Source organism: Cynara cardunculus (genome assembly GCF_001531365.2).
Source record: "Cynara cardunculus var. scolymus isolate 2C chromosome LG 3, CcrdV1, whole genome shotgun sequence".
Classification (NCBI taxonomy): domain Eukaryota; kingdom Viridiplantae; phylum Streptophyta; class Magnoliopsida; order Asterales; family Asteraceae; genus Cynara; species Cynara cardunculus.
Window position 1 is genome coordinate 28019390 of NC_037530.1, and position 10649 is coordinate 28030038.

Consider the following 10649-nt stretch of genomic DNA (forward strand, 5'->3'; position numbering starts at 1 on the left):
AATAATACGTAAATTTTAACATATATATTTTAATTAAATAAATTAATACATAATATATAATAAGGGTTAAATATAAAATTTTACAAAATAAAGGATATAAATAAAAATGAAAATGTAAGTTGAAGGGTAAAAATTGTAAATTTAGAAAATCAGATTTTTTTTAAATGAGTGGGTCCCACTCAAACTAACCTATTTCTACCAACAAAAATAAAACTAACCTATTTTTACAAACCTTTTTCAAAACCAACCCATTTTTGCAAAAAACTCCCCTAGATACGTAGTTAATTTTGATTTGCAAAACATTTTATTTGATACTAGGAATTATATATGCATAAGGAAACCGAATTAAAACCCCAAAAAAAAAAACAATCAATATCAAAAAATAAAAATTGGAATATTTTATGAAATCAACAAAAAATAGGGTTTCCTGTAATAGTGAAATTCAGTAAAAACACGTCGGATGTAAGACATAGTTTTGTATTTTGCTCAAACGGTCAAGGTCAATTCAAATTGAAAATGTATTATTTGAAACCACGTCGACTTTTCCCTCCGATCAAACCCACAACTTTGCAGGACTTTGATTCACCTTAAAAGTGTAGCCGCTTAAGAAAATTCCTAGGTCCGCCACTGCACACCCCCTTAAAGCCTTAACCTTCCAGCCTCCTCACCTCTCGGTCCTTCACGACATTCCGCCACCACTATTAGCCCTTCCCCAACCCTGGTTTGAAAATCGATACATATTGCGGCTTTCGTTGAATAAATGGACTCTACAAAAAAGACAATCTATTTTTTTTTACCTTAAGACGAAGGAACAATACAATGGCAAAAATTGTTTAAGTTTACTATTAATTACCTTTATTTATTCATATTATTGTAACTAAAACTTTATTTACTTGACTTTTAATTACCTTTATTTATTAAACTGTCAAAAACTTCTAAATTGCTCCTCCATATAGCTTTTCACTGAGTTAGTTTATAAGAGCATCTCGAATAGATTCTTTAAAATTTCTCTGAAAATGAGTGAAACTTCAAAATCTTTAAAAAAAATACATTTAACTCCAATGGATTCTCCATTTTGGAGATTACAACATTGATTATGTTATCAAAAAAATTATTCATCTAATAAAATATTATTTTTCTCTCTAAATATTTAGTTTTAAAGTTTACTATCGGTGGAAATATATTAAAAAGAATATTTTTCTCTCATTGTAATCATTTTTGGGTTGTTATCTAAATTTGGGACTTTTAGGTGGCGTTTGTTTTTAAGAGGTGTTGAAGTCTGAAATCTGATTTCATTTCTGATTTTTAAGAGGTTATGCTGAAGTCTAAAATCTGAATCTGTCAGACTGTTTGTTTTTATGTCTGAAATCTGAATCAGTCATATTGGTTATAGCAATGTTCTGATTCAACATGGATTTGTATTTCTTTCTTTCAAGGTTTTAGTCAAATAACAACAACAACAAAAAATCAAAGTTTTCCTTATAGTGGGTGGAGTTGAAATCAGTTGTCTTATGGAATCTGAATCTAACAATGATTACAACTTTATCGTGAGATTCATAGAAGAGGAGATTGAGATATCAGCAGGAGATGGTGATCTTCTTCATCGCCTTCAGATTTTGATTATGTATTGTGTTGGTCATCAGGAGAATCGTGGATCATTGTAAGATTGGTCACCGGCGAGAAAAAGTTGATTTAAGAGGTATTAAGTGATAGGTTTATCACTTAAAAATTCAGAGGAGGGAAACATCATTTAGGCTCTTATTTTGAAAACAAAAACGGTCTGAAAATAGAAATGTCTAAACGATTCAGACTTAAGAAGTGATTAAGGGGAAATTTCAAAAAAACAAACAAAGTCTTACACCCTCTTACTTTCTTCATTTTGAAAAAAGGTCTTGAAAAATCGGATAAAACAAAAAACATGCATAGAATCCTCAAAATCTTTATTTTCGTCATTTTTGAAGAACCTATTGAATATCCTGAAAATAGAGTTTGTATATAGTGTGATATTACTAATCTAAACGTTTTGTTTTTATTACTTCATAATAGTACAAGAACATAACAAAATTGTATTACTATTTCTCGGTTAATAGTGTAAAGGTTTTGAGTTTTAGAGGTCGTTTACCCAAACACTTATCTGGTGAACGCTTACCAGTAAAATTTGACAATATCACTTACCTGGGTAAAAATTATGCTCCATTAAAATGACATTATATGTAACAATTTACCCAGTAAATATTAATCGGGTAAGAGTCCTCACCTACTTACAAAGGTAAGACTCTTGATCCTTACGTGTAAGATTCTCGGTCCTTGCCATGTCCATCCGATAAGGTAATGTATATGACTTGGTAAGTGCTTACTGGGTAAGCGCTTGGTAAGCAACCCCTTAGTCTTCCATTAACAAATTTTCTCTAAAATTTAATATTAGATCTTAGGAAGAAAAAAAAAAGTTGTGTGCATTATTTGGATCTCTAAATTTTTGTTATATTATATCCCCCCCCCCCCCCCCAAACTACAGTAGTCGTGTTCCGCCCCTAACAGTAGGTTCAAGTAGGTTCAACGGTAGTTCAAGGCAAGTTTCTGTTTAGTTCCATGTATGAGAAATCATCAAGTTTCTGTTTAGTTTCATGCATGAAAATCACATAAAACAGTAGGTATGGAAGCATGAAATGGGGAAGTGAAGAGCAAAAATCGAGATGTTGTTCACTGAATTGGCGCAATGAAGAGCAAAAATCACAAGTTGAGTAGCAAACAAACAAATCTACAATAAAATCTTTCTTATGATAATCATGGTAATACAACATAGTTGCAGACCCATAAATCAAGTAGAAATCGAGATGCTGGTCACAAGAAACAAGTAAAGATCGAGATGTTGTTCATAAGAAACAAGTATAAATCGAGAGAAGTTGAAAATCGCACGTCTAAACAAGAAATCGAGATGTTGTTCAATCGAGTTGAGGTAGGGAGGCATGAAATCTAGATGCTATATGAAAGGCAGAAATCGAAAAGTACAATGAAAACGAAAATCGACAAGCAGAAGACGAGATGATATGGATGGAGGCATCAATAATTTTTTTTACTCTAATCTCGTCAATTAAACATAAAATTGACCAACTTATCTAATTTTCTGTATGAAAGACATTAATTAATTTTGAATTCTTGACGATGAGACCAATTATTCACATAATGTTCAAAATGTTTTATTGATATCAACATTTTGAAGATCTAGCAATAAAAACATGCATCTATCAACATAATTTCACATAGAATATTTCAAGGTACCTTTTCTTCAATACATTTAACTGCTTCTTCTATAAAAAAAAACTAATAGGTCGAGAAAAGGGTTAAAAAAAAGCCCTTAATAAATTTAGAACTGATTGATTTTTACTGTTGTATAGTCACAGACCTAAAATACATGATTAAGATGACAACTATCCTAATTTCTAGCCCACAACTCTAAACAAGAAAATATAGAAAATAACTAGTAATTTGATTAGTTAAAAGTACTATTCAAACTAAGTGCTAGAAACCCCAAGCTTATCAGAAAAGCACATAACAATAGATCAAACAGATATGTACATCAGTTTCTTTCAAAGAAATACTTAATATCAATGTAAGATCAAACAAAAACCCATAATTTTTAGAAGTTAAAGATAATATTAACAAAAAGTAACAACCAAACACAAATTTAGATCTACCTTAGCTTCAAATACCTTCACTTAACCAGATTTTTGATAGCTAATAACAACATATAACTTTCATCTATCTACGGGGGGTGTTTGGGATTGTTTATTTGAAACAACTTATGTTTTTCTACAAAAACATTTATCAACTTATTATAAGTAAAAAAGATTTAGCTTTTTCAAAAACTTCTTATTACCTGTTTGACACCAGTATAAGTTATTTATCTAAACACTCAAAAATATTTATCGCTAGTACCATATCAAAATAAATCAATAAATTATTTTTACAAGTTATTTGAAACACCCCTAAAAATGTATGAGTTTTGTGTCACATGATTGCCATAACAATTTGAATTTCACTTAAAAGTAGCCATAACCCATTAATATCGAGATGAGTGGGACCATCGCAGTGTAGCCATGCGTTTACGTCTGGAGAAACTCCCCAACCCAACACCTTTCTCATTTCTCTCTGTCTCTGAGAGAATATATATATATATATATATCGTATAAAAAATTAATATTTTATAAAAAAGACAAAAAATCTCAATATCATATATAATTATATTTTCTTTATAAATACAATATATATTTAATTATATATAATTAAATTTATTTATTATATGTATAATTATATATAATATCAATACTTCTTATAAGATGTTTAGCATATATGTATCTAGACTTGGGATCACGTGAGACTTGTAAGATCAGGTTTTTACACTTGAAATTTTATAGCAAAATGCTATAAAGATAACTTTCACAGTGTTTTTGTTATGAAGATTTGACTTTTTTAAACCTTCATTCAAGTGTAAAAATACGGTCTCACGAAAACAACCTGTTCTTACGTAACCCAACCCTATATATATATATATATATATATATGTATATGTATGTATGTTTGTTTGTGAGAAGAGATTATTTTAATGGTTTGAACATGCTAAGGATCTGGTTCTGCTCTCCGCCCTCTTCTTCTCCCAAGTTAAATTTCTTTTATTAAAAAACTTGTACGTTACTCCTTTCTTCTTTCCAAGATAAACTCCAATCCTCTCTCCCCTTTTCAAGATTTCATTTACTTGAGTTGATAATAATGGTGGAGAACGGCCACCAACAGCCACCAGCTCCAGCGCCTCCGCCGCCCACCGTCCAGCAACCGCTTGGTGCCGCCAGAGGCCCTGCTTATCCACCTGCCGAACAACTTCTTCAGCTTAATTACTGCATCCATTCCAATCCTTCATGGGGTTTGTCTTACCCTCTTTCACACACCCACACACACACACACACTTCCTCTGTATCTGAATCTTGAATCTTTCCTTTTTAACAAAAATATTATGGGAATGATTTGAATCTTTCATAAGTTGAATATTCCTTGAAAAGTTTTCATTCTTGTCACCCTTTTTGCCATTTTAATGAACTCTTTGTTCAATTGATGCCTCCTGTTGCTGAATCTTTTAAGAACCCCCTTTTTTGAGAAACAATAAAGTAGGATTTTTCATTAAGCGAGTCTTAATCAGCCATGGTTTGCGATTGAAGAAGCTGTAAAGAAGAAAAAGGGGGAAAGCTATAGGTTGATGTTGACCTGTTTGACTGTTAGGTCAAGCCATTCTATAATTCCAATATGGATTGATAGCAACTTTTTGTTGTATCTTTTCAGTACCTACTTTTTTGTATATAATTGCGACTTATTCTATACATATATGAAGATAATGGTGTTAGGTTTATATTAAGCTCCATATGAAATTAACTAATCAGTTTGATTGCAATTATGCAGCCCAAACAGCTATACTGGCTTTCCAACACTACATCGTAATGCTTGGCAGCATAGTCATGGTTGCATCCATTCTTGTTCCTCGAATGGGTGGTGACCCTGTGAGTCTTTTGCATCATACTTATTATTTCAGCTTTGAACACCTGCAAATATGTAAAAAAGATACAAGGAAACAGCCACTCTACTTTTCGGGTTAGACGTCCCTACGGGTGGGATATTCGTTTGGTTTGGGTCAAAGATGTCGAGAAAATGGTTGGATATTTTAACAAAAGCTCTTTGCTTTTTTTTGGTGTACGTTTAGGGCGATAAGGCGCGGGTAATTCAAGCGTTACTTTTCATGTCGGGATTGAATACCCTTTTGCAAGCATTGCTTGGTACAAGGCTTCCTACAGTAATGGGACCATCCTTTGCGTATATCTTAGCCGTGTTGTCAATCATAAACGATTTTAGAGACGAAGATTTCTCATCTGAGCATGAGGTATATGCATATATGATTACATATACTTTAACGGGGTCGTCTTTTGGTGTTAACGAGTGGTGATTTTATGCTTTTAATGATAGAGATTTCTGCACACTATGAGAGCTATTCAAGGATCCCTGATAATTTCCTCATTCATCAATATGCTCCTTGGATTTAGCAGGGCATGGGGAGAATTCACCAAGTGATATAACTATCTCTAATTGAACTTTCTTTCTTCTTTCGTTTACCTGTATTATTTAATTTCGATTTTTTACTATTTTGATTGTTTTTTCCCCTTTTTCTGTAGGATTTTCAGCCCAGTTATCATCGTTCCTTATGTCTGTGTGGTTGGTCTTGGATTATTTGGAAGGGGTTTCCCGCAGGTTTAAATAAAATCTTTTCTTGAAATCTTGTGTACCCGTAATCTTCGTTTTCAAAACTGAAACTCATAGTATCCGTTGTGTTATGTACAGCTTGCAACCTGTGTCGAGATTGGTCTGCCGATGCTTGTATTTTTGGTTGTCTTTCAACAGGTATTGTATCGGCGAACTGATATTTTGACTTATGTGGTGAAAGTGAGAGACTTTCTCCCTTTTCCCACAAATTTGAAATAATTTCAGATGGAATTTGAGCATACAATGTAGCATGTTAGATTATAGTTTTCTAAAGCTGAGAACGTAGCTTTTGATCTTTAGAATGGAAGTAATATGATAGGTTTGACTTCTGAAAGTCAAAATGTATCTTCTTACATGGGTAGGAAGGTTTACAGTGTGCCTTTTTGTAAAGAAAATTGTTGATGTTATACTGTAGTACATGAAAAGGCTCCATCCGGCTGCACATCCAATTCTCGAGAGATTTGCTTTGCTCTTCTGCATTGGGCTCGTGTGGGCTTTTGCAGCCATCCTTACTGTTGCCGGTGCATATAACAATGCCAGGGATGCAACCAAGCGCAGTTGCCGCACCGATCGTTCATACCTAATGTCATCTGCTCCATGGTAAATGTTATATCTTTCGAGAACCATTTAGAGTGATTGGGGTTTTCACCCGTTAGGGTGCATTTGGTACGCAGACTGGACTGGACTGGACTGGACTGGACTATATGGGCGAGAGTACTGAGGTAGGCGGGCGAAAGAATTCTGGAAGGTTTTAGGGTTTTAATTTGACATAGGTAGTTTAGTAATTTACCAATCTTGTCACATCTCCCTGACTTTTGTCCCATCTATATTTTTTTGTTTATGATTTTGTCCCACACCGTCTCAGGTTTGTCTTGTCCCGGTCTAATGTTGCCCTAAATGTGGAACTAACAACTTTTTGTACTGCTTGCCCTGTGTACCAAACGCACCCTTACGACTTTTCATTGCAAATCAACCATTGTATATGTGAAAATGCAAAAAAGACATTATAGTTCACAGAAACAAGCGATTATGGATAAAAAGCCTAGTATGATGGTTCAAAAAGTCAAATGATTGTACCTTCTGTATGCTGATTGAGCACATTTTCGGGCTCCTATTCACTTTCGTTAACAATATATAGGATTAAGATACCATATCCGTTTCAATGGGGCACACCTATATTCAGAGCAAGCCATGTTTTTGGGATGATGGGAGCTGCTCTAGTAACGACAGTAGAGGTTTGTTAAAATGTTCTCTTGTTTCGATTAAAGGCTGTAAATGGATATATGAAAATATGTCTGAATTCATATTGGGTTTTCTACAGTCGACCGGAACGTTTATTGCTGCATCACGTTTTGCGGGTGCGACACCCCCTCCAGCACATGTTCTCAGCCGAAGTATTGGTCTACAGGTTCACACGTGTCGACTATTCCTCTGTTAGTTCTCGTCTTATATCATAAACCTGCTAGAAGATTATAGCTTGCGTTTTCTTAATCTTGCAGGGTATTGGCCAGCTGCTTGATGGGATATTTGGTTCAATTGTTGGCACAAACGCATCAGTGTAAGAACCTGCATCTAATTATCCATTTCTCGAGTATGCTTATTTCGCGACGCACTAAATTATTTTGCGTTTCTGATCATAATACAGTGAAAACGTTGGACTTCTTGCACTAACGCACGTGGGGAGTCGAAGAGTTGTTCAAATTTCGACTGCATTCATGTTCTTCTTCTCCATATTCGGTCTGTGCATATTTTTCTTCAGTAACTTCTTTTCTTTTCCATTTTCATGTCTCACTTAAATCTCATAATTCTTTTTCAGGAAAATTTGGAGCTTTCTTTGCATCAATTCCGCTTCCGATATTCGCTGCCATTTACTGTGTTCTGTATGGTCTCGTAGGTGTGTTTCTTTCTGCCCTCTGTTTAGTGTTTTCTTACGGAGAGCTTTGAAGAATTTGATTTTGGTTTTCAACAGCTGCGGTTGGAGTTACGTTTATTCAATTTACAAACAATAATTCGATGAGGAACATCTATGTAATGGGATTATCGCTGTTTCTTGGGATATCGATAGCCCAATATTTTGTGATGAACACAGATGGTGGAAGTGGCCATGGACCTGTGCACACCGGTGGTGGATGGGTAAGTAACCGCCAATGTCACGACAACAAAATTTGTCTTTTTGGACACCCAACCGTCCTCGGGCTTGGATGTCCTAATGGGATTTTAAGTTCAGGATCAAGAACTGTGTGTCATATCTGAAGGCGTTATAATAAGTTGTTAATGCAAAGTTAGGGGCCTAACAAGTTTTATCGACAAAATTGACCAACATAATAGGATACAAAAATAAATGGGAACTATCAGCCTTTTTACTGGACACTTTTGGAAAGTGTCCAATTACTCAACATGACAATCTTCAAAATTGTCGCGAGGCTGATTTGCTTTTTGTGTCATGTTCTGTTGCCTAACTTTGCTAGAACTTGTTAGGTCACCTAACTTCATACTTTGGACATGACACACTGGTTCTTGATCCTATATACTTAAAAGTGTAATTAAGTACTTTATTAGGAGTACTAAAAGACCCATCTTATAGTAGTGTGTTAACATGTTTTGAGCTTGTCTTGATGTTTGTCTAACTTGAAAAGGGTATTTGTGGGCAGTTTAACGATATATTGAACACCATATTTTCTTCGGGTCCAATGGTGGCTATGATAGTGGGAACGATACTAGACAACACACTGGATGCGCACCATGCGCATGACGAAAGAGGGGTACCGTGGTGGGCGCCTTTCCAGCACAAGAAAGGTGATAGTAGAAACGAAGAGTTCTACAGTTTTCCTCTTAGATTTAACGAGTATATCCCTACCAGGTTTCTTTAGCCATAACTTTTGTTATTACTGTTGAGGATTTGAAGTAGAGTTCTTTTTGGTTATGTATTAATTACTTTTAAGCTTTTGTTATCTTTTTTGTATAAGACAGAATGATATAAAAATCTTATGCCCGATCTGAATGAGGTGTGGTGAGAGAACTTTGTAGATCATATACCACATGATTGAAGATCGACATGAAAATGAAAAAGAACCGATTATCACTGACCTTCCAAAAGCGACATAGACCTACCATAACCAAGAAATCTGTACAAAATCCTTCACCTTCCCAGGAAGGCAACTGGAATTCATGGGGCTGGAGCCAATGGGAGCCCTACCTATTAAAACCCAGTGTCAATGATCGTAGGAGATGGGGAAAATATGTGAGCTTTCTTGCTAATTCATGATTCACTTCTAAAACCCTTTAAATCATTTACCTCAACTGCTGCACATTCGGATTCAGAACAAAGTCTTGTTTAAAAAACAAACCAACCCCACAGCGTCATATTATCGAACACTTTGCATGCAACACAAATTACTACTAAAGTGGTCCAATCCGAAATCAGGTGTATGCGGCAGAATCAATCATCTCCCTAACTCCATTCTGATCACTGAAATCATCCGGCTGTTGGTGTTAGCTGTAGCCGCTGATCAAACTTCTTTGCGAGTATGTGAAACGGATGAAGGAAGATTGTCCAATCTACAAAATTACATGTGGTGGCAATCACATTACTCCATGTCAACACCAGATATTCCTTGCCAATCAAATGGTGCCACGTTGCTTCCAAACTTGTGATGAGAGATTAACAATCCTGTCATTATTATTTAATGTAGAGATGGGCAAATAAGGAGAAGCCCGGCCTCGTAAAGAAAGCACTGGGGAATTGTTGGAAATTTTGTGAGTCGGAAGTTTGTCTTCTATCCTACATTGGTATATAAAGAACTTTTAGAGAAGCTTATAACTAGGTTTTGAACAAACTGATGTACTCATGGTGGGGATCTTGAGTGGAAGGCCCCACGCAAATGTGCGTGGCTATGGCTGAGGGCGTGTGGACTTTGCACCGGAGCAGAAGGAACCTCGCCCCGAGCTCCGAGTATCTTTTTGGTACACAAAGTCGAGAGGAGAAAGAAAATAACTGTTTTTTTTAAATCGGTTTTTTGACTTAGGGGCTGTTTACCAAATTTTCTATTAAGTCCTATACGGATAAATTTGTCTGGATAAATTTGGCTGTCTGGATAAATTTATGTTGCTGTTTACTTTTCTATCTGAATCAACCGTCTGAATAACAGAAATGACCAATTTACCCCTGAGGATTAACTATGGGCTGTTTAGTAAATTGTTGTTCATTTTTTAAGGCAAATGATATTTCTGAAAAATAAAATATTTAAACATCAAAACATAAATTTATAAATTCATTTATATCATCCAAAATTAAAACATAAATTCATAAATCCAAGTTCAAACACAAAGTAGCCAAGTTCAAATACAAG

The 10649-nt window shown here is 34.9% G+C and overlaps 1 protein-coding gene across 2 annotated transcripts; it reads left to right on the forward strand.

Moving 5' to 3' along the window:
• Positions 1-4643: 4643 nt before the first annotated feature.
• Positions 4644-9286, forward strand: LOC112510415 (nucleobase-ascorbate transporter 3-like). 2 transcript variants are annotated; one of them, XM_025115821.1, is made up of 14 exons: positions 4644-4918; positions 5449-5546; positions 5747-5923; positions 6007-6107; positions 6213-6288; positions 6379-6438; positions 6716-6900; positions 7439-7535; positions 7622-7708; positions 7800-7858; positions 7946-8037; positions 8117-8194; positions 8270-8433; positions 8952-9286. In XM_025115821.1, exons 1-14 carry the CDS (start codon positions 4768-4770, stop codon positions 9168-9170), a joined length of 1644 nt encoding a protein of 547 aa, XP_024971589.1. In that variant the 5' UTR covers positions 4644-4767; the 3' UTR covers positions 9171-9286. The 2 variants fall into 2 exon arrangements, with proteins under 2 accessions (XP_024971589.1, XP_024971591.1); XM_025115823.1 differs by lacking the exon at positions 4644-4918 and having other exon boundaries at positions 5459-5654.
• Positions 9287-10649: the final 1363 nt, after the last annotated feature.

Excerpts from the sequence above, each read along its gene's own strand:
- LOC112510415 (XM_025115821.1), top strand. The coding sequence starts at position 4,768 with ATGGTGGAGAACGGCCACCAACAGCCACCAGCTCCAGCGCCTCCGCCG. Across the intron at positions 5,547-5,746 it reads CTCGAATGGGTGGTGACCCT|GGCGATAAGGCGCGGGTAAT; the intron begins GTGAGTCTTTTG and ends GTGTACGTTTAG. Across the intron at positions 7,536-7,621 it reads CTCTAGTAACGACAGTAGAG|TCGACCGGAACGTTTATTGC; the intron begins GTTTGTTAAAAT and ends GGTTTTCTACAG.